This window comes from Trachurus japonicus, chromosome 4 (genome assembly GCF_045865225.1).
Source record: "Trachurus japonicus isolate A0001 chromosome 4, Traja_1.0".
Classification (NCBI taxonomy): domain Eukaryota; kingdom Metazoa; phylum Chordata; class Actinopteri; order Carangiformes; family Carangidae; genus Trachurus; species Trachurus japonicus.
Window position 1 is genome coordinate 30816612 of NC_140910.1, and position 23840 is coordinate 30840451.

Below are 23840 nucleotides of genomic sequence, written 5' to 3' on the forward strand. Positions count from 1 at the left end.
TTCTGCTTCACGTCTGGGGAGTTAAGGGGGGGGGGGTCACAGTGAAACCTGCAGCACAAACATCAAACACTCGGCCTCAGTCTATAGTTCTGGGACGTCTTCCTGCACTGCAAAAACTCTAAATCTTACCAAGAATATTTGTCTTATTTCTAGTCAAAATGTCATTTCTAGTCAAAGCAAATCTCATTCTACTTAAAATAAGACTCATCACATGAAAAGTAGCTTGTTTTTAGACACTTTTTACTTCTTTCAAGCATATTTTCACTTGAAATAAGTAGAAAAATCTCCTCCTTTAGCTGTTTTATCTACTTCTGATTTTAATCGTGTCTGATTTTTCTCTTAGTCTTTTGCTTATTTTGTTTCTGGTTTCTGTAGCACTTTGAGATTACTTTATGAAAAGTGCTTTACAAATAAAACGTATTATTATTATTATAAAAATCTGATAGTGGGGCAAGTTTTTCTTTCTTATTACAAGCACAAAAAAGTTGCTTTCACTGGCAGATTATTCTACTTATTTCAATTGAAAAATAGTTTGAAACAAGTGAAAATGATCTAAAAAGTTAATTTTTAGATGATGAGTCTTATTTTAAGTGGAAAGAAATTAATTTTGACTAGAAATGAGACATTTTGATAAGAAATAAGACAAATTATATTCTTGGAAAGATTTTGAGTTTTTGCAGTGTGATGTCTCGTCCTCAGACAGCGGAGACGCTGCTGGTCGTCGTCGTCGTCAGGGCGACGCCGGACGTCTCTTTGGGGCTGGACTTGTCCAGGACGGAGATCTGAGTGACCGTGCTGCTTTCAATGACCAGGGTTCGCCGTCGTTTATTGCAGCTCAGATAGCCCTGAGTCTGCCACTTCCAGATCCTCTTCCTCAGCTCCGCCTGCACCTACACACACACACACACACACACACACACGTTGATGTTATTACTGGTTGTATGACGTGTTGTTATGAGCTGATGCAGCTGCAGATAAACAAGTGACTGACTCACCTCCCCATTGAGGAAACAGTAGAGCAGAGCAACAACGAACCCCTGCACAGGACACACACGTTAGGATGCGTCATGATTCTTTGTGTGTGTGTGTTTGTGTGTGTGTTACCTGGAAGGAGCCCAGGCCGAGCTCAATGAAGAGTCGGGCCTCGGCGCCCGTGTTCTCCGGCAGGAAGGCGAACACCATGTAGTGCATCCCGAACAGAGGGATGAGGAGCAGAGTGGACTTCGCCAGTCTCCTACTCTCACACACACACACACACACACACACACACACATGTTTGTATGGCTATCTTTATGAGGACACTCACTGACATAATGTTTTCCCTAGCCTTAAAGGGATAGTTCAACATTTTGGCAAACTGGCCCATTGCCATAATCCCTATAGTCTTAGCAGTAGGTTCGTTACCTTTAATTGTCGGTGCAAGCTATTTTTAGAACGGCGGAGCAGAGCCGTGAGCTGCTCAGAGCTACGCTACGGAGGCTCATGGGATTTCTTGGTTTCCCTCATCAAACTCATCAAATACACAATCCAACAACTCCACAACGCTCTGGTGGACAAGTTGTGACCTGCACATTCACCACACTATGAGATAATAACACAACGTTACCAGACAGAGTTGTTTTAGAGAGACTGATGATGAAAAACTGCCCCTGAAGGCAACGCACATCAGCGGTTTTGCATGAATTTACCTCTAAAACAACTCTGTCTGGTAACGTTGTGTTATTATAGTAGAGTAGAGAATACTTTATTCATCCCGAGGAGGGAAATTCATTATCTCATAGTGTGGTGAATGTGCAGGTCACAACTTGTCCACCAGAGCGTTTTGGAGTTGTTGGATTGTGTATTTGATGAGTTTGATGAGGGAAACCAAGAAATCCCATGAGCCTCCGTAGTGTAGCTCTGAGCAGCTCGCAGCTCTGCTCCACTGTTCTAAAAATAGCTTGCACCGACAATTAAAGGTAACGAACCTACTGCTATGACTATAGGGATTATGGCAATGGGCCAATTTGCCAAAATGTTGAACTATCCCTTTAACCATCCAAAATAAATGCCTAACCTTAACCATTACTCTTAACCTAACTTTACCTAATTATAATAACCTAGTTATTATAAAGTCTTAACTCTCAAACAGCCCTTGGTGTCTGAGAGAATGTCCTCACTTTCCCAAAATGTGCTCATTCTGATGGTTTAAAACTCAAACTGGTCCTCACATGTGTAGCTGTACAAGTACACACACACACACACACACACACACACACACACACAACAACCATGATGTGTGCGTGTGCATCGCAGCATATGTCGTATCTGTGTCTCACTTGAAGTGACTGGTGTCGTTGCCACCGACGCCTGGAGACCGGAGTTTCTGGACCAGGATCCGGATCACGTTGATGAAGATGACGAAGTTCACCTGCAGAGGAGGGGAGGGGTATTTAACACACCTGTCTGTACCAAGGCCTGATGGGAGATTCAAGACCAGTGCTGTGTCTCAATTCAAATACTTCCATACTTAAAGGGATAGTTCACCCAAAATTGAAATTTCACTCAATCATTATCTACTCACCCTCATGTGGACTAAGGGCTGGGAGAAGTTTCAGAGTCCTCCGTGGCTTCTCTGAGTTACAGGGGGTCTCGGCGTAGCAGTGCATGTCCATATAACGGTTGCAAATGGATACCAACTGTCTTCGTAACAAAAAGACACACCAAAAAACATCCAAATACCTCCATGCTGCTCGTATGTAATGTCCGTCTTGTATTGAAGCCCCGACATGCAAAATTGTCCCGAAAAAAATTAAATAAAAGTCTATATTTCAAGCTCCACTTCCCGGTTCGTCAAATTTGGACGAACTGGGAAGAGGAGCTTCGAGATGCTTCCTCTACAAAAACAAGCTTGAATATAGACTTATTATAGACTATCGCATTTCAGTGCTTCAATACTAGACAGACATTACATACGAGCAGCATGGAGGTATTGGGATGTTTTTTGGTGTGTCTTTTTGTTACCAAGACAGTTGGTATCCATTTGCAACCGTTATATGGACATGCACTGCTACGCCGAGACCCCCTGTAACTCAGAGAAGATTTTGGGTGAACTATCCCTTTAACCAACTATTCTCCACCTCACATTAAAGGTCCAGTCTGTAAAACGGAGGTAAAACCGTGACATCAAGCATTCAGATTCTAGATGGCGACGCTCTCTAAAGCAAGTTCCTTGTTATATAAAAGAATAATCATAAGGCTACGAAAACCTAACAAATTTTATTTTATAGCGATTATACACAAATATTATATTCAGATTTTGCCAATAGGACGATGGCGATCGTTAGTTCCCAGTAAGTGCACAACGACAGAATTCAATTTGAGACAACTCCAGCTGTTGAAGAAGTAAGTACTGTACATAGTGTAGGTAATAAACTACATGACAGTGAACTCATGGAAGGATTCAGACACAGCTCCTGTGATTGGTCAGTAAGTGTTAAGTGTAATGACATCACTCACCAGCAGCGACGCCGTGATCGGAGCGTTGATGATCCACCAGATGAACGTTGTCTCGTCGTCGTCCCAGCACCTGGGACACAACAACAACACTGTAAACATCAGGTGACACAGCGCCATGGCGACGGCTCACAGCATCACAGTCGTCAGTCTGAACGTGAACTTGTGTTTCCAGCTGAGGGAAACGGCTCGGTGATGATGTCACAGACTCTGTGATGATGTCATACTCACCCTCTGTTGTCGTAGAACTTCCTGGTGAGGATCCAGGCTGTGATGATGGTTGCCGGGAGACCTGCAGGATGAAGAGCAGACAGGATGATCCATCCATCTATCTATCTATCTATCTATCTATCTATCTATCTATCTATCTATCTATCTATCTATCTATCTATCTATCTATCTATCTATCTATCGTTCTATCGTTCTATCGTTCTATCTATCTATCTATCGTTCTATCTATCGTTCTATCTATCTATCTATCTATCTATCTATCTATCTATCTATCTATCTATCTATCTATCTACCTACCTACCTACCTACCTACCTACCTACCTACCTACCTACCTACCTACCTACCTACCTACCTACCTACCTACCTACCTACCTACCTACCTACCTACCTACCTACCTATCTATCTATCTACCTACCTACCTACCTACCTACCTACCTACCTACCTACCTACCTACCTACCTACCTACCTACCTACCTACCTACCTACCTACCTATCTATCTATCTATCTATCTATCTATCTATCTATCTATCTATCTATCTATCTATCTATCTATCTATCTATCTCTATCTACCTATCTATCTATCTATCTGTCCGGACCGGATCGTGCACCCACCCCAGCCGATGAGGATGTACCACCAGAAGAACTTCCTCTGGAAGACGAAGGTGAGGGCGAGCAGCGTCTGCAGGTACATCCCCTCCACCAGCAGCCAGAAGTAGTTGGCCAGGATGCAGAACTCGAAGAAGGCCACGGCCGATTTACAGGATGTCTGTGAACGCAACACGAGACCAGAGACAGAGTGGACAGTTGTTCATCTCGTGTCTTTACGTCTTTTCCTACACTGTATGAATGTGTTTGTATATGTTTTTATATGTATATGACTATATAGAGAGATAAAGATTAGTAATCATATGTTAGAATAAATCTATATGTATATGAATATATATTAGAATAACTCCAGTTAAATAACTCATAAAGTCATTTATTGTATAGACTATAATGACTAGATAACTTGATAGATAATTTATGAATAAGGGGTGGGAGTAAATAAGTTTTACTTCTATTCCTTTTCGGATATAAAAAAAAACAAACAAACAAAAAAATCTAATTATCTTTATTTTCAATTTTTTTATTTTTTGTTCATATGTTGTCTTTGCAAAGTTTTTATTTGTTATGTCTGTCCATTTCTGTATTATGTTTTATTTCTTTTAACATGTCCGAAATAAACTTAAACTAAACTAAACTAAACTACACCTTTAAATCCAGCATCTCATCCCCAGTTCTTCCTCCACCACTTCCTCTTTTTCTGTTTCAGCTGTGAAACATTTGCAGAGCTGTGTAGCAACCTAAAACGTAATAACGGCCAATAATGTAATAAAATGTCTGAGCCAATAATGTACACTGCAAAAACTCAAAATCTTTCCAAGAATATTTGTCTCATTTCTTGTCAAACTGTCTAATTTCTAGTCACAACTAATCTCTTTCCAGTTAAAATAAGACTCGTCACCTAAAAATTAACTTGTTTTTAGATAATTTCCACTTGTTTCAAACTATTTTTCAATTAAAATGAGTAGAAAAATCTGCCAGTGAAAGCAACTTTTTTGTTCTAGTAATAAGCAAGAAAAACTTGCTGGACTATCAGATTTTTCTACTTATTTCAAGTGAAAATTTGCTTAAAAGAAGTAAAATATTGTCTAAAAACAAGTTACTTTTTATGTTAAGTAGAATTAGATTTGCTTTGACTAGAAATGACATTTTGACTAGAAATAAGACAAATATTCTTGGTAAGATTTAGAGTTTTTGCAGTGTAATAACATCTTTTTGCTATTGTTTGTTATTACATTATTGGCAGTATTAAACAAATCTGCAGACATTGTAATAACTGGAGCAAATAATGTAATAATATATGTATCACTATATGTTTTTTCGGTAACCCATTAATTTAAAGGCCATTAATTACATGATAATGTACAAGAAGATAGCCAAGAAAAAAAGACTAGAAATATCAATATATCAATTTCATAGTAATGTTGAGATATCGCCAAGAAATAATGATTGATTGCGTAGAAATAGCCCAGAAATAACGGTCAATTGCACCAACTTGGTGGAGAAAAATTCTGACCTTACCCAAAAAATTCAGAGCATAAAAAGCATGTGTAATCTTTTGCCTATGAAATTGGCTATTATTTCTAGGCTATGTCTTGACATTACTACGAAATCAACGGCCTGTAAATTAAAGGGTTCAGTTTCTTAATTTATTTTCAGGGTAGAAGATGTCACAGTTGTGAAACATTTTAAGTTCTGCATTGTGTGTCTGTGTCTCATCTACACTGAGAAACAAACCCTATAACTGCTTTTATGATAATTGTGATTTGCTTGGCGGTTTCTCACATATGTTTGCAAACAGAGGAAGTACAGTGAGCATAGTAGACTACAACAACCTGGTGGTAACACATTGACATCTTCTACCCTGAAAGAAATAGAGTGATACATATATTATTACATTATCAGGACCAGGGATTAAAAAGGGATTTCAATACTAGGCCAATATTACATTACTGGCCAATATTACATTACTGGCAAAAATTAAAAAAAATAAAAAAGTTATTATGTTATTGGCTCAAACATTTTATTACATTATTGGCTTTATTACATTTAAAACTGAATAAAGACACACGTGGATCATCACTCACCGTGGACATGAGGCAGTGGTCCATGTCTTCATCAGAGAACAAGACGCCATCTTTGATGAAGACGGCGCTGGCTCTCAGGATGAAGGAGAAGAACAGGTTGATGTGGATGTAGTTTCTGGTGCAATGGAACTTCCTGCAGAGAAGAAGAAGAGGGAGGTGAAAAAGATGAAGAAAAAGAAGAAAATGATGATGATGACGATGGTGGAAAAGTTTTACCTGAACACAGTGAAGACGAAGATGGCCAGTATGAGTGAGATGAGCGAGGTGGCGTAGCCGGCCGTGTACACCTGTTTGAAATTGGAGAAGTACGTCGTCTGAAAGGCAGAAAGAAAAATGAAAAGAATAATAAAAAAAAAAAGAAGACGGCGAGTCAGTGAGTTGTTGTTGTTGTTGTTGTTGCCGTGACAACAGGACACTGATGCTGCAGCTCAAACACAGAAAGAAACAAACTTCTTCCACCTCCGGTTCCGTCGGTTCATCTCCAGCAAACTCACAGGCGTCCTCATAGGACGGGAAGACGTCGGACCATCCGGCCTCAGTGCAGTTCCTGTAGATGTAACCTGCACACACACACACACACACACACACACACACACACACACACATGTAGAGTAAATAAGTGAAATGGGAAGAGGAACTTGTGAACTTGTTGATAATATTTATGAATAATAATCATGAACAGTAATTGTGGATAATTTTATTATGGATAGTAATCGTAACTATGTGAATAATGTTTGTGAATCATATTTGTGAATAGTAATTGTGAACAACAATCTTGAACAATAATAGTAATTTTGAACAATTATTGTGAACAATAACCATGAATAGTAATTGTGAACAATAATAGTAATTGTGAACAATAACCATGAATAGTAATCGTGAACAATCATAGTAATTGTGAACAATTATTGTGAACAATAACCATGAATAGTAATTGTGAATAATCGTGAACAATAATGGTAATTGTGAACAATAATCGTGAACAATAATGGTAATTATGAACAATAACCATGAATAGTAATTGTGAACAATAATCATTAACAATAATAGTAATTGTGAACAGTAATTGTTGTGAACAATATTTGTGAAACGTAATTATGGATAGTAATTTTGAAAACTAATTGTTAATAGTGACTGTGAACAATATTTTGTAAATTGTGAATAATTTTGGTGAATATTATTTCTGAATAGCAATTGCGGATAGTAATTGTGCATAATATTTGTGAAAAGTAATTGTAAACATTATTTGTGGATAGTAATTGTGAATAATAATCATGAATAGTTATTGTTTATAATAATTGTTAATAACATTGGTGAATAATTATCTTATTGAATAATAATAGTGAAAAATGATAATAATGAATAGTATTTATGAATAAAAATTTGGACCAAAAACTGTAAATAATAATTGTAAATACAAATAGTGAACAGTAATTGTGAATAATATTGTGGGGGTACAGTAGCACTGAGGGCTTGTGTGTGGAGCGTAGAGATGAATTTAAATGAGCAGCGCTTGTTTTCATCACGGCCTCAAGTCAAGTCAGAGCAACCGAGCTACGATGCGTTCGGGCCGAGGTCGTCGTGTTTCCTCCGTGAATGTGAGTTTTCAGGAGGAGGAAGGATGAAAAGTTTTTCAGCTCTCGGTCGGTTTGTTGAGTCCGGCAGCGCGGGGGTTTGAGCTGTGGTGGGTGGATTCAACATTCACCATCCCACTGCTCCACAGGCCTGCAGGCCGGCAGCCGCAGCAGCGTCGGCGTCGGCAACTAAATGGTCGGATGTTGAGTGTTTGAGGCCGTGGAGGTCGAGGCTCCGGGGGACAAGCTGCTGCCGAAACAGCGGCCATGTTTAACGAGCAGCGCCAACAAACTCCCGCCCACGGAGAGAGACAGAGAGAGAGAAAGGTTTGACTTTCAATTCATTACTTTCTCCATGTTGTCTGAGGAGGAGGGAAGGGAATCTGAGTTATGAGGTTTATCGGCATCAGTGACCTCTGACGGCACAAACCTGTCACTCAATATTCAGCCTCTGAGCTGAGACTTTTATTTTGAAGGGATCAACAGTGGAGGTGGAATCTTAAAGGGATAGTTCACCCAAAATTCAAATTTCACTCATTATCTACTCACCCTCATGTCAACTAAGAGCTGTGAGAATTTTCAGAGTCCTCCGTATCTTCTCTGAGTTACGGGGGGGTCCACGCAGCAGTATTTGTCCATATAATGATTGTCAATGGATACCAACTTTCTTCGTCCAAAAAGACACACCAAAAAAACATCCAAATACCTCCATACTGCTCGTCTGTAATGTCCCTCTTGTATTGAAGCCCCAACATGAGAAATTGTTCCACCGGTCAGTGAAAATCACGCGAGATTTGTGCAAATCACGCGAGATTTGCACTGACACAGGAAGAGCAGTGAACTGAGACACTGAGAGCTTCCGCTACAAACAAGCTTAAAATATAGACTTATTTAATTTTTTTCGGAACAATTTCTCATGTCGGGGCTTCAATACAAGACGGACATTACAGTCCCCAAAGTGGTATCCATTCACAACCATTATATGGACAAATACTGCTGCGTGGACCCCCCCGTAACTCAGAGAAGGAACGGAGGACTCACAGCTCTTAGTTGACATGAGGGTGAGTAGATAATGAGTGAAATTTGAATTTTGGGTGAACTATCCCTTTAAAGGGATACTCCAGGGTAAGTTTAACCCATGGTCTAACGCACCGTCAGACCCAAAAGAACCCCCCTCCTCCAGAGATCGAGTTTGTCGACCGCAAACTTCTCTAGTTGTAGCGACTTCAGCACAGACAAGCAGATAGAAAAACACCGCTGTCTATGGATCCAAGAGCCAAACGCTGTCAAAAAAAGCGACTCAAAGCCACAAATAATACTCAGAACAGCACCAAACTTCATCAACAGTACAAATAGGGTCCCATCCCATAATACGAGGCATCAAAGAGATAGCTTTGCCTGGTTTCTATTGAAAAGAGACAAAACTCACACACTTCCTACAAATGCAGAAGCCCTGACGAGTTGATTACCGAGTGCATCAGTGTTCCTATTGGTCTTCCCTCTCTGTTTCTAACAATAGGAACTTTAAGCAACAGCTTATCTACTACGGAAAAACAAGCGATCTCACAAAGTCGCTACAACGCGTGGTTCAGATGTGTGGATTCAATGGTTCTCATATTTCTAAAATGAAACGTTTTCTACAATTGATAGTGACACACTGTGCATTATATAGTATGTATAGTTGGCATGGTAAATCTTAAGATTCATAGATTTGTTCACATTATATAATAGCAAAAACCTTTCTTCTGAAATTAAATTGCCATCTAAAGCATAGAGCAACTCCTCTCTGGCCCTTTTGAAAGACATTTTGACCTGACTGAGATTGGCTGTCCGTGCTGAAGTCGCTACAACTGGAGAAGTTTGCAGTCGACAAACGTGAACCCTGGATGGCGGAGTTCTACCAGGTCTTAGACCATATGGGGTTAAACTTACGCCGGAATATCCCTTTAATTGTTTTGAAGGTGTCAAAGTGACCTGAGCACAGGTTGGTTACCTTGGTTATTAGCGAACAGCTGGGACACGTTGGCACACGACACACTGACCACCTGTCCCACCTCGGCACGGGACCAGCAGCGGATGTCGTCCCAGTCCGTCGGACAACCTGGCACAAGGAGACACGAGACGTTTACACACACACACACACACACACACACACAAGAAGATGTTACTGAACCATGAAATCAACATGTTTTCAAAGGGTTAGGAATATCAACTCTTGACTTGCTTGAAGTATTTTCTACTCAAACATGCACCGAGAAGTTTATTTACTTCCAGCAAGTCAAGAGTTGATATTCCTGTGTTTATGACACAAACGGGAGCTTCCGACTGCACGTGAACACACCGAGCGTCAACTTGGGTCTCGACTCCGCGAGACATTGAATTAGATCTAGTTTTACAAACATGTCGGCTTGCTTGAAGTAAACAAACTTCTCGGTGCATGTTTGAGTCGCCATCTGACGCTGTCTGTGGAAAAAATTGCGGCTTTGAGGGCTGGAAACAGCCTAAACAGCAGAACTTACATCCACTCCCATTCATCGCTGCCGTGCGATGCGGGGACAGACGCAATTACCGCAAAACAGGAGCAATTACACTGAAAATCTTCAGATTCCTTCTTTTAGACCTAAAATGATAGGAAAATACACCCTCAAGTTGAATTTGCCCAGAATTGTCCTTTAAGATGTGCAGTCTGTGGATCTGACTTATCTATGAAATAATCTCTTACATGCTTAGAAACTATGACAGTTTGATCATAGAACAACACAAACATGGAAAGACTCAACTCAGAGTTGCTAGTTTTCTCGCTATAGGCACTTCTCTGGAAAAGAAACCCTGAGGGGAAGTCGGGGAAAAGTTCTTCATTTGTGGAATAATCAAAAGTTATCTTTATTTTAGTGCTGTCAAAGTTAACACGTTAATTTTGGTGATTAATTTTAAACATTTAATGCGTTAAAAAAAAATTGACGTTGTTTTGTTTACTTCCGGTGGCGGCTGACCCATAGTCTGTTCTTTAATTCCCACTGTAGAGCTGTTAATATGTCACTTTATTAAGTTTTAATATTTTTAATTTCTCAGAATTTTACAGAAAATTGTGTGATTAATAAATTAATTTTTTTTATTGATTGACAACCCTACTTTATTTACTTATAAAATAAATAAAATATATCACTATACTGGTTTAAAGATCAGTTGCAAAATATAAATGAATATCTACTACATTAATAATATTGTTAATTTGACCGGTTTGAATTTAATTTAAAGCACATTTTGTTCCTGAATCCTCCAAACTTCTGGGATCAGAATAATCCTGATGTTCTGGATCAAAGTTTTCCTGATCCGACTAAAAAAGTTCTGAACAACACAAACTGAGAGTTTGATCCAGATTACTGTAAAACCAAGACTGGATGACATGATCTAATCTGATCTCAGAATCAGTTTTTTTTTTAGTTTTGAAACAACACATTTTCAAGATTTGATCCGATCCATGATCCAAAATCTGATCAGATTAAACCTTTTGAATGGCCGGGCCCAGAGGTCAGAGGTCAGAGGTCAGACATTATGTGCAACATTACACTCTTCATCCATTCCCATTAATTCTCCTCCTGGCTTGTTGACAGAGCTGCAGATACTCCAGTGATGAGCTGAAAGGTGGTTATTGTGTGACGTCCTGATGAAAAGCCTCTGAGTGTTTACACACACACTCACACACACACACACACACACACACACACACACACACACACACTCTCTCTATTCTTTTGTTTGGTCCCACTATGAGAACAGAAGCATCAGGAGCTAATTAACGCCGAGGTAACGGCAGCTGTCACCGCTCGGCTGCAGCTCTTCACTTATCCTCATCCTCCATTCAACAGCATCGTTATGAAACACACACACACACACACACACACTCCTAGAGGCTGAGGGTTCATCATCATCATCATTACCATCAGCAGCCCTGTCATTCGGGGGCGTTTCTCCGCTGTTAAAACTCTTCTTCTCCCTCACACTGACGATGTTTGAATCATTTCAAGGTATTGATTAGTTATTAGATTCTTCATTAACAAGTATCTGAGCTTCTGCTTTTTCTTCAACATCACAGCCTCTCTTTTCTTTATTGATCCGCTGACTTACAATCTCCATGACGACAGTGACACAGGAAGTTGTGTGTGTCAGTGTGTGTGTTGTGATTTAAGTTGAGAGAGTTTGTGGAGCAGCTGAAGAGCCGGCGGCGACCTTGCAGAGCTCGGTGCTTTCACATCCTTTTCATCCTCTGAACGACCTCGTCATCAAAAACCCAGACGACCACTTCAGAACCAACGAGCTTTCTGCTGCTGAAGGTCGAGCTGTTATTTAATCACCTGGTACCTGAACATGTCACACACACACACATCTCTGATCAGTTCCACAGGAGGGCGACGCTAAGTTTAAAGGAATAGTTGACCAAAAAATGAAATTCAGTCATTAGTGACTCACCCTCATACTGATGAATACTCTGGAGTAGTTTTTTATTCCTCAAAGTGCATCTGGAGACCCGGGAGGCCGGTTCGTAGTCCAACTAAAACTTTATATGAAAGTAATAGGACCTGACACAAAAACGTCCATAAAACTACACAAAAACCATTTAATATTCCTCCACACTGCTCGTCCACTGCAATCCAAGTGTCCTGAAGGGACATAGTCCAGAGTTTACTGGAAACAATGTCATTGAGGCAAGTCCAGTCACGTCCGTGTGCATTGCGTGAAAGCGAGGGGGCGCCCACCAGGCAAATTCATGACGTTGTTTCCAGTAAACTCTGGACTATCTCCCTTCAGGACACTTGGATTGCAGTGGACGAGCAGTGTGGAGGAATATTAAATGGTTTTTGTGTAGTTTTATGGACGTTTTTGTGTCTGGCCCTATTACTCATACAGTTTTAGTTGGACTACCGGGTCTCCAGATGCACTTTGAGGGATAAAAAACTACTCCAGAGTATTCATCAGCATGAGGGTGAGTCAATAATTACTGAATTTCATTTTTTTGGTGAACTATTCCTTTAAGTTAGTTTAGTACCAAGAGTTTCCCGGTGGGATCAGTAAAGTTAATTGAACTCCCCAGGTCTGGTGTCTCCTCCTCTGTGTCTCTAACCCTCCTCTCCTCCATGTGCATTTGTTTCCAACAACGAAGAAGCCGGTGAGAAATCAATCAATGGAGCGGTGGATACGGTTATTTATCATCTACCATGTTACCATGTGTATATCTGTGTAGTCTTATCTGTCATAAACAAGAGATTAGGTTGGTTTTCAGCCAAGAGACGCTAGGTGGAAGGCAGAGAGCCTCCATTCTCCCTGGAACTAGTTACTAGTCGTTGGTTTAACCAGAACTAGGACTCTGGAGCTGGAGCTGAGGGACACATGGAGCTGAGTTAAGGTGGAAATCCTGCTGTTCCTCTTTAAATCTGTTGATTAAAGCGTTGAGCGTGTGCAGCAGCTGTAACACACCTGTCCTGCTGGAGCCGTTCTTCTTCTTCTTCTCCTGTCTCAGGATCAGGTTGCAGTCGTCCTGAGCGCTCATGTGCTGGAGGACCAGAGCACAGTCTGGGTGCATGGCCTCCACCTGGGAGGGGGGGGGGGGGGGCAGAGAGAATATATTTTTATTCTGTTTGTATGTATTTGATTCTGTGAGTTGTATTTGTTTTGTTTCATTGATTCTTGATGCTTTGGCAACATAGTTCTTGTAACATTCATGCCAATAAAGCAAAATTTAATTTAATTTAATTGAGAGAGAGAGAGTCATCTTGTGTCCTCACCTGTGGAGGTGAAACTCAGGTGTAGCTCTGATCTTATATGTATATATTTAAATTTTACATATACTGTATATATATATATATATATATATACACACACACACGTAAAAAAATTAAAAATTTAAAAATTTTGTCCAGGCCAGTTTCATTAGTTTGTCTTTGAAAATAATTCCATTGACCGACAATTTACAAAATCAATAATTTTCAATTTTTTTTAATCAGTTTTGTGAGTTTTAAGTTGTTTCACTGACATTTGTCCACGGCCAAAAAACGTGGACACGTACGTATATATGTATGTGTGTGTGTATGTGTGTGTGTGTAAATATAAATGATATGTATTACTAGTTTACTTTACATGTTGTTTCAGTGTTGTTTTTTCCCCTCCACTGTTTTCTTTAGAGACGTATGAAGTAAATATGAAATAAATAGTCATAGTCAAAAAAAAGAAGTCACAAATCATTTTTCCATGCAGCTGTTTGATGATTACTCACATACACATGATCACACATCATGAAACAGTAGAATAGTTCATTTTAAGACCTAAAAAACTGCCACGTTTTAATCAAGAGGAATAGAAATGTTCACGTTTTCAAACTGTGATAGGAGAAAAATAAACTTTTTTTTTTTTAAAGTTTCAGAAACGACAAGAGCTGAACCTGAACTACATCAAGATAGGTGGAGACGCTGCTGCTGCTGCTGCTGCTGCTGCTGGTGGGTGTGTGTGTGTGTGTGTGTGTGTGTGTGTGTGTGTGTTGTGTGTGTGTGTGTGTGTGTGTGTGTGTGTTTTCCTAAAGTGGAGATGCGGCTGTGACATCTCACTCTGCTCTGGATCTTCTGCCTTTTACAGTCAGACAGAAACTCTCCTCCACCTCTTTACACAACGCAGACACTTGGACCAGGCTCTGAAGTAAATAGTCTTGTTTTCTATTTGAGGAGTATTGGCCGATAAATACGACACAGTGTCACCTAAACACACCACGATACGACCGTGGAGGAGGGAGAGAGTTTCCACTGTGTTTATCAGTGACAGTCTGAACCTACAGCAGCGACGGACGGATAAAACAAACCTGGAGAAGAGCAGCAGCACACTGCAAAAAATCAAATATCTTACCAAGAATATTTGTCTTATTTCTAGTCAAAATGTCATTTCTAGTCAAAACAAATCTCATTATACTTCAAATAAGACTCATGACATTAAAAAGCAGCTTGTTTTTAGACACTTTTTCCTTCTTTCAAGCATATTTGCACTTAAAATAATCTGATAGTGGAGCAAGTTTTTCTTCCTTATTACAAGCACAAAAAACTTGCTTTCACTGGCAGATTTTTCTACTTATTTCAAGTGAAAATGTTTTTGAAACAAGTGAAAATTATCTAAAAACACGTTAAGTTTTAGGTGATGAGTCTTATTTTAAGTGGAAAGAGATTAGTTTTGACTAGGAATGAGACATTTTGACAAGAAATAAGACAAATATTCTTGGAAAGATTTTGAGTTTTTGCAGTGCAGCAGCAGGAGGAGGAGGAGGAGAAACAACATGAGCTGTCAGAGTTTATCTGAGGATGAGGAGCAGAGACGTTTTCTTGCTGCTGCTCGGACGGTTTAATAAGAAGCAGACTCAGCTTCACACACACTGACCGTTCTCTAAAGTCATCCCATTAAAAATACAGCAGATTTATTATTATTATTATTATTAATATTATTAATATTATTATTAATATCCATAATATTTAACAACCTTAAAACCCTCCTGTTGTCCTCCTGGGTCAAGGAAGGAAGGGAAAGATGGAAGGAAAGAAGGAAGGGAAAAAGGAAGTCAAGATAGAAGGAGGGAGGGAACAGATTGGGCTAATTGGGTCAAAAAGGAAGGAAGAAGTAAGGATGAAGGGAAGGGAGGAAGGGAGGGAGGGAAAAGGGAAGGAAAGAAAGATGGATGGAGGGAGCAGATTCGTTCAAGGAAGGAAGAAAAAGGAAGGAGGAAGGGAAAGAAGGGAGGGAACAGATCAGGTCAATTGGATCAAAAGAGGAAGAAAGTAAGGACAAAGGGAAGGAAGGAGGGAAGGAAGGAAGGAAGGAAGGAAGGAAGGAAGGAAGGAAGGAAGGAATACTGACGTCCTCTTTTTTTTTTTTTTTTTTTTTTTCCAGCGCCGTTGTTACAGGTGATGCACATCTATGTCCGTAGGCTACATTTATTGTCTGATCTTCCTTCATGGGGACTGCTGCACATACTGTCAGTGTCCTGTCGACACGCCCCCATGAGTTGACGACATAAGGAGCTAATAAAATAAATAAATAACCGATAGTATTAATCAGTCAAAGTTCTTGTTATCGGTTAACGGTTAAACGGTTAATCATGTGCATCCCTAGAAGGAAGGAAGGAAGGAAGGGAATAAGGATTGAGTAAAGAAGGAAGGATGGAGGAAGGGAACAGATTAGGTCAATCTGACCCATTAGGACAACAGGAGGGTTAAAGCCCCGCCCTCAAATGCACAAAGCCACATACACTGTGGCATTTTCTACCTGGACGTCCACTGACGTGCATTAGAGAAAGTCAGTTTTGCTCGGTTTTATGAGCTTTTCTAATGATGTGAAGTTAAAAAAAAAAAAAGCTCAACCAGCGTGCATGGACCAATGGGAGCCAAGCTCAGCCTTCCTGCTATCATCCTCCTGCTAACAACACAGACACTTGTCTGTAAACACAGAGATACAGTATCAACTCTTCTCTGTTAGTTTTGCAGAATGACATCATCTAAAAGGCAGAAATATGACGGTGATGCTATTGTTTATGTGCATCTACTCTTACTGGCATTTATAAATGTTTTGTTTGTTTTATCTTAAGAGTTTTAAAATACACTCAGATACAGATATATATTTAGAGAGAGAGATTTCAGAATAAAACACTCAGAGAAACCAAACCCTGCAAGTTGTTGGATGGATGGTGGGTCCAGGTGGTGGTGGGCGGGGCTTTGTTGTGACATCACAAAGTGACAGGAAGTCCTGACGGCTGGTTTTAAGGCTCAGTTTCTGAATACAGGCTGTGTGCATTTCTCTGTGGACTGAGGCTTTGATACTTTCACAGTATTAATATAAAACCTAGAGCTGCTTTATAATCACACTACACATGGACATCTATGGAGCTTTAATACAAACGTCTACCTTTGTGTGTGTGTGTGTGTGTGTGTGTGCGGTGTCACTTTAATTTCCGGCCTTGTTCCTAAATGGAAAACAGTTTTGCTGCCATTTAAATCCAATCAGGTTTGTTATCTCAGGAGGCGACCTTCACCAGCTGCACGGTTCCCACCGAATATTTCATATGGCACAAAAGGTAATCAGCTGGTCTCTGATGTCATTACTGTGTGTGTGTGTGTGTGTGTGTGTGTGTGTGTGTGTGTGTGTGTGTGTGTGTGTGTGTGTGTGTGTGTGTGTGTCTTCAGCTTTGTCTGTTAGCTGCCTTGGATCTGCAGCCATTTTCTGCACAATAACAATAAATACTGATAATAAGGGTACGATCTTTGACTTGACCTCTCCACACTCTCTTTTTATGTGACTGCACAGAGTGAGGTGGTCTCATACTGCTCTCATATTGTGCTTTGTCGTCTGTATGATTGTCATTATGTATGTGACAGTATGTATGTACAAGGGCAGCTCTATATCTACAGGTACAGCTCTATCTACAGGTGCAGCTCTATATCTACAGGTGCAGCTCTATATCTATAGATGCAGCTCTATATCTATAGATGCAGCTCTATATCTACAGGTGCAGCTCTATAACTACAGATGCAGCTCTATATCTACAGGTGCAGCTCTATAACTACAGGTGCAGCTCTATAACTATAGATGCAGCTCTATATCTACAGGTGCAGCTCTATAACTACAGGTGCAGCTCTATATCTATAGGTGCAGCTCTATAACTACAGGTGCAGCTCTATAACTACAGGTGCAGCTCTATAACTACAGGTGCAGCTCTATAACTACAGATGCAGCTCTATAACTACAGGTGCAGCTCTATAACTACAGGTGCAGCTCTATATCTACAGGTGCAGCTCTATAACTACAGGTGCAGCTCTATAACTACAGTTGCAGCTCTGTAAGTGCAGCTCTACAACTACAGTTGCAGCTCTGTAAGTGCAGCTCTATAACTACAGATGCAGCTCTGTATCTACAGGTGCAGCTCTATAACTACAGATGCAGCCCTGTATTTACAGGTGCAGCTCTATATCTACAGATGCAGCTCTATGCAGCTCTATAACTACAGATGCAGCTCTGTATCTACAGGTGCAGCTCTATATCTACAGGTGCATGCAGCTCTATAACTACAGGTGCAGCTCTGTATCTACAGGTGCATGCAGCTCTGTATCTACAGGTGCAGCTCTATATCTACAGGTGCATGCAGCTCTATAACTACAGATGCAGCTCTGTATCTACAGGTGCAGCTCTATATCTACAGGTGCATGCAGCTCTATAACTACAGGTGCAGCTCTATATCTACAGGTGCATGCAGCTCTGTATCTACAGGTGCAGCTCTATATCTACAGGTGCATGCAGCTCTATAACTACAAGGGCAGCTCTGTAGCTACAGGTGCAGCTCTATAACTACAGGTGCAGCTCTATATCTACAGATGCAGCTCTATAACTACAGGTGCAGCTCTGTCTATAGATGCAGCTCTATATCTACAGGTGCAGCTCTATAACTACAGGTGCAGCTCTGTCTATAGATGCAGCTCTGTAACTACAGATGCAGTTCTGTCTATAGATGCAGCTCTATAACTACAGGTACAGATCTATAACTACAGGTGCAGCTCTATAACTACAGATGCAGCTCTATAACTACAGGTACAGATCTATAACTACAGATGCAGCTCTATAACTACAGGTACAGATCTATATCTACAGGTGCTGCTCTGTCTGAAACTCAAGTGATCAGCTCAGTCTGATTCTATTAAGCAACAACATAAAAATCAATTTCTTTTGAATAAACTGTGATCAACTCAAACCACAGCAGCTCTCATTTAGTTTTCTACACAGGTGAACTGAACGTACTGGAGATCCTCGGGTATTCCTCATGTTTACTACTGACGCTGCTCAGACTTTATTGGCTTATTGGGATTTAACACCTGATGAGTTTCCCCAACATTGAAAACTTGTTACAGATGAAAGCGCTGAGCTGTAGATGAGGCAGCAAAAAGCTCCTCCTCCTCCACCTCTTCCTCCTCCTCCAAGGAGCCACTGAGGAAGAGTTAAACCTGCACTGCTCAACATCCTCATATTAACAAGTTGCCGCTGCGGCATCAAACCCACGCTCTGAATCACCACTGGTTCAACAAGTGGCGTCACATCTGTCATACTCTTCCCCCACGACACTGATACTGGTCAGATACAGATCGGATGCTGCTTTCCGCAAGCATATACAATTTGATCAGTAAAAAAATCCAAAAAAAAACATTTAGAAGCATTAAGACAATCAATCAATCAATCCAAATAAATATAATAAAACATTCCAAAGAATAAAATCCCATAAATAAATCCAATAAATACATCTTCTAAAGACAAAATTAAGTTAGATGTCAGATGAGATACTGATCAGAAGGAAGCTACAGCAGCTTAAAAAAGATTACACAAACTCAACAAGAGTGATGACAAAAGATAATGTTCTTGCTGCATTGTGTGTGTTTAAATTTGAATTGTGCATTTGAATGAATGGAAAATATAAATGTGGATAAATATAGAAATAGGCCCTAAATAAATATCAGTTATTGTTTATATATTAATGTTTCACTTTACTGCTTCTGTTTGTCTGAAGAGTCCACAGAGTCCAGTGATGATGAAGTTTTATGGACGTAATATTTACATAAGGAATAGCCCGTGTGTGAGTGTGTGTTCATTTTAATGTTTCTAATGTGTCATAGCCTATTAAATAAAAAATTTTCTCAGTGAGTCAGTGAAGGCACCACGTTGTCACCATAACCCGGGTAACTATAATTAGATCCTGTAGCCTATAATAACCATCAGAGCAGTAAAGACCTAAACATTGATCATTGATCAGTGATCAGCTGTGACGTCACTATTGATGTGGAGAGTTGATGGTTTAAAGGGATAGTTCAACATTTTGGCAAATTGGCCCATTGCCATAATCGCTATAGTCATAGCAGTAGGTTTGTTAACTTTATTTGTCGGTGCAAGCTATTTTTAGAACGGCGGAGCAGAGCCGTGAGCTGCTCAGAGCTACGCTATGGAGGCTAAAGGAATTTCTTGGTTTCCCTCATCAAACTCATCAAATACAAAATCCCAAAACTCACAAACGCTTTCGTGGACAAGTTGTGACCTGCACAATCACCACGCTGTGAGATAATAAGGGAACGTTACAAAACGGAGCTGTTTTCGAGGTAAATACAGAGTAAATACAGAGACTGCTTGCTGAAAAACTGTCCCTGAACGCAACGTGCATCAGCGGTTTTGCATGAATTTACCTCTAAAACAACTCTGTGTGGTAACGTTCTGTTATTATCTCATAGCGTGGTGAATGTGCAGCTTACAACTTGTCCACCAGAGCGTTTTTGAGTTGTTGGGTTGTGTATTTGATGAGTTTGATGAGGGAAACCAAGAAATCCCATGAGCCTCCGTAGCGTAGCTATGAGCCGCTCGCGGCTCTGCTCCGCCGTTCTAAAAATAGCTTGCACCAACAATTAAAGGTAACGAACCTACTGCTATGACTATAGGGATTATGGCAATGGGCCAATTTGCCAATATGTTGAACTATACCTTTAAGTCACAGTTGATATTTGAAACTGCTTCGGTGAAAAAAAACTCACAGATAACGGAAAATAAACTCACAAAATAACACCTGAAAATGTTCAATAATAAATATTAAATAGCCTAATAAATAATCAATAATACACATCAAAAATGATTAAAAAGCCTTATATATTTTTACTAAGTAGGTTAAACAGGCTTCATATCAAACCTCGAAACACACACACACACACACACACACACACACACACACACACACACACACACACACACACACACACACACACACACACACACGCAGCTGGATGTGTGGACTCACCGTTTCCCAGAGCGCGTGCTGCAGCAGCAGGTTCAGCAGCAGCAGCAGGTTCGAGCCCGCGGAGAAACGGAGACGGAGCCGCGACATGTTGATGTTTCCGCTCCGGTCACTTTGAAAAAAAACTTCGCTCACAAACAAACAAACAAACAAACAAACAAACAAACTGGAGAAAATTAATGAATCAATAATAAAAGTGTGAGTGACGTCAGATTCCACAGCCGAGCCGAGTCGCGCGTGCTGAGTTTTAGTGTTAGTGGTGTTGGAGCGGCGGGAGTCTCCCGGTGTCCGGTGAGAGGGAGGGGGAAGCGGCACGCGCTGAACCGGAGAGAAGAGCCGGGACCGACTGAGCCCAACGGCGTGCGCGCGCTCCTCCTCCTGAAGAGGCAGCGGCGGAGCGAAGCGCTCTGACGCTGAGGAGAGAGGAGACGAGAGAAAGGAAGGAGGAGACAAGAGAGAGGAGAGAGGAGACAAGTGACAGGATATGAAAGGAGAGGGGAGAGGGGAGAAAGGAGACAAGAGAGAGGAGATGGGAGATGGGAGAGAGAGAAGACAAGGAAGAGGAGAAAGGACAGAGGAGACAAGAGAAAGGACAGAGGAGATGGGAGAGAGGAGAAAGGACAGAGGAGACAAGAGAAAGGACAGAGGAGATGGGAGAGAGGAGAAAGGACAGAGGAGACAAGGAGAAAGGACAGAGGGGACAAGAGATATGAGAAAGGAGAGAGGACGAAGGAGACAAGAGAAAGGAGGCGGGAGAAAGGACTAATGAGAGAGTGGAGAAAGTTGAGAGGACAGAGGAGACAAGGGAGAGGAAAGAGGGGAAAGGACAGAGGAGACAAGAGACTAGATAGATACGGGGACAGTTAATAAAAACACAGAACTCACGGAGCAACACTGTGTGTGTGTGTGTGTGTGTGTGTGTGTGTGTGTGTCGTGCTGTGTGCAGCTGTGTGTCCTCGGACTGAGACTCTGACCTCTGACCTCAAACATCCCAGAACCAGAAACTGATCTGAGTTCAGCAGCTGGACCTGGATTTACCACAGGGAGGAAGAGAGGAGAAAGGAGACAGGACAGAGGAAAGAAGAGAGAGGAAAGAAGAGAGAGGACGAAGGAGACAAGAGAAAGGAGACGGGAGAGAGAAGAAAGGAGAGAGGAGAAAGGGGACAAGAGAAAAGAGAGAGGAGAGAGGAAATGGGAGAGAGGAGGGAGGAAAGAGGAGACAAGAGAAAGGAGGCGGGAGAAAGGAAAGACGAGATAAGAGAAAGGAGAGAGGACAGAGGAGACAAGAGAAAGGAGACAGGAGAGAGAAGAAAGGAGAGAGGAGAAAGGGGACAAGAGAAAGGAGACAAGAGAAAGGAGACAAGAGAGAGGAAATGGGAGATAGGAGAGAGGACGAAGGAGACAAGAGATGATCATGATGTCACAGGAGAACGATAAGGTGATTGGTCGATTAATTAATTGATTGATTGATTGGCCGATCGATCGATCGCTGAGCTGCCGTCGTCTCAGATCACCAGTTCGTGGTGCGTTCGAGTGTTTCCTGTGAAACGAAGACGTTTGTTTTGCCTCCTGCTGCTCCGAGGTCAGAGGTCAGACTGTGACCAGCTGTGACCAGATGTGGAGCTCCGAGGTCACCGCGGGCGACCAACAGCTCTGCTCCTTTCACAATAAAAGCCTCGGCACGCAGTTCCTTTCACAATAAAAGGACAGAGGAGAGAGGAGATGGGAGAGATGAGAAAGGAGACAAGAGAGAGGAAAGAGGACAGAGGAGACTAGAGAAAGGAGAGAGGAGACAAGAGAAAGAAGAGAGGACAGAGGAGACTAGAGAAAGGAGAGAGGAGACAAGAGAAAGAAGAGAGGACAGAGGAGACTAGAGAAAGAAGAGAGGACAGAGGAGACTAGAGAAAGGAGAGAGGAGACAAGAGAAAGAAGAGAGGACAGAGGAGACTAGAGAAAGGAGAGAGGACAGAGGAGACAAGAGAAAGAAGAGAGGACAGAGGAGACTAGAGAAAGGAGAGAGGACAGAGGAGACAAGAGAAAGAAGAGAGGACAGAGGAGACAAGAGAAAGGAGAGAGGACAGAGGAGACAAGAGAAAGGACAGAGGAGACTAGAGAAAGGAGAGAGGAGACAAGAGAAAGGAGAGAGGAGACAAGAGAAAGAAGAGAGGACAGAGGAGACTAGAGAAAGGAGAGAGGAGACTAGAGAAAGGAGAGAGGAGACAAGAGAAAGAAGAGAGGACAGAGGAGACTAGAGAAAGGAGAGAGGAGACTAGAGAAAGGAGAGAGGAGACAAGAGAAAGAAGAGAGGACAGAGGAGACTAGAGAAAGGAGAGAGGAGACTAGAGAAAGGAGAGAGGAGACTAGAGAAAGGAGAGAGGAGACTAGAGAAAGGAGAGAGGAGACAAGAGAAAGAAGAGAGGACAGAGGAGACTAGAGAAAGGAGAGAGGAGACTAGAGAAAGGAGAGAGGAGACAAGAGAAAGAAGAGAGGACAGAGGAGAGAAGCTGTGCACAGATGTGGAGCTCTGAGGTCATCGCGGTCGATCAACAGCTCTGTTCCCTTCACAATAAAAGCCTCGGCACGCAGTTCCTTTCACAATAAAAGCCTCGGCTCAGTTTCACACAAGAATTTTTACTCTCGTGTGCTTTGTATGCGTTTGTGTGTCCTCGTCTCCGGTCTTTGAGCTGAAGGGCAGCAGTCTGACATGAAGGTCAAAGGTCAACCCCCCCTCCTCCTCCTCCTCTGCCTCTTCCAGCTCTTTGTTGTGTCGTTAACGAGGACACAGATAATTGGAGCTTCATGACTCTTCATCTTCTTCCTCGTTGCTCTCGTGTTTCCACGTCGTCCTCCAACATTCGCAGCTTCCTTCATGGCGACGGTTGCCATAGAGTTTCACAGGATTCTTCTAATTCGTCTAATTAGATGAACAAAGTGTTGTCTTGTCTCCTCCCTCTCTGTTTCACATTAATCATCATCATCATCATCATCATCTGAGCTGGAACCT

The 23840-nt window shown here is 41.4% G+C and overlaps 1 protein-coding gene across 1 annotated transcript; it reads right to left on the reverse strand.

Annotated features, from left to right (window-relative positions):
* Positions 1-663: 663 nt before the first annotated feature.
* On the reverse strand, positions 664-20949 carry ghrhrb (growth hormone releasing hormone receptor b). Its single transcript, XM_085775449.1, has 13 exons — positions 20840-20949; positions 13471-13585; positions 9989-10096; positions 6881-6981; positions 6638-6735; positions 6422-6554; positions 4344-4497; positions 3727-3787; positions 3499-3568; positions 2319-2410; positions 1105-1234; positions 996-1037; positions 664-890 (listed from the first exon to the last, which is right to left on the reverse strand). The coding sequence occupies exons 1-13, from the start codon at positions 20924-20926 to the stop codon at positions 696-698; spliced, it is 1386 nt and encodes a 461-aa protein (XP_085631575.1). The 5' UTR covers positions 20927-20949; the 3' UTR covers positions 664-695.
* Between the last annotated feature and the right edge of the window lie 2891 nt (positions 20950-23840).

Bases quoted from the DNA above. Each gene is read 5' to 3' on its own strand.
- ghrhrb (XM_085775449.1), bottom strand. From the start codon at position 20,926: ATGTCGCGGCTCCGTCTCCGTTTCTCCGCGGGCTCGAACCTGCTGCTG. The intron at 13,586-20,839 runs GTGAGTCCACAC...CCCCCCTCCCAG, and splicing joins AGCACGCGCTCTGGGAAACG to GTGGAGGCCATGCACCCAGA. The intron at 891-995 runs GTGAGTCAGTCA...GTGTGTGTGTAG, and splicing joins ACTGTTTCCTCAATGGGGAG to GTGCAGGCGGAGCTGAGGAA.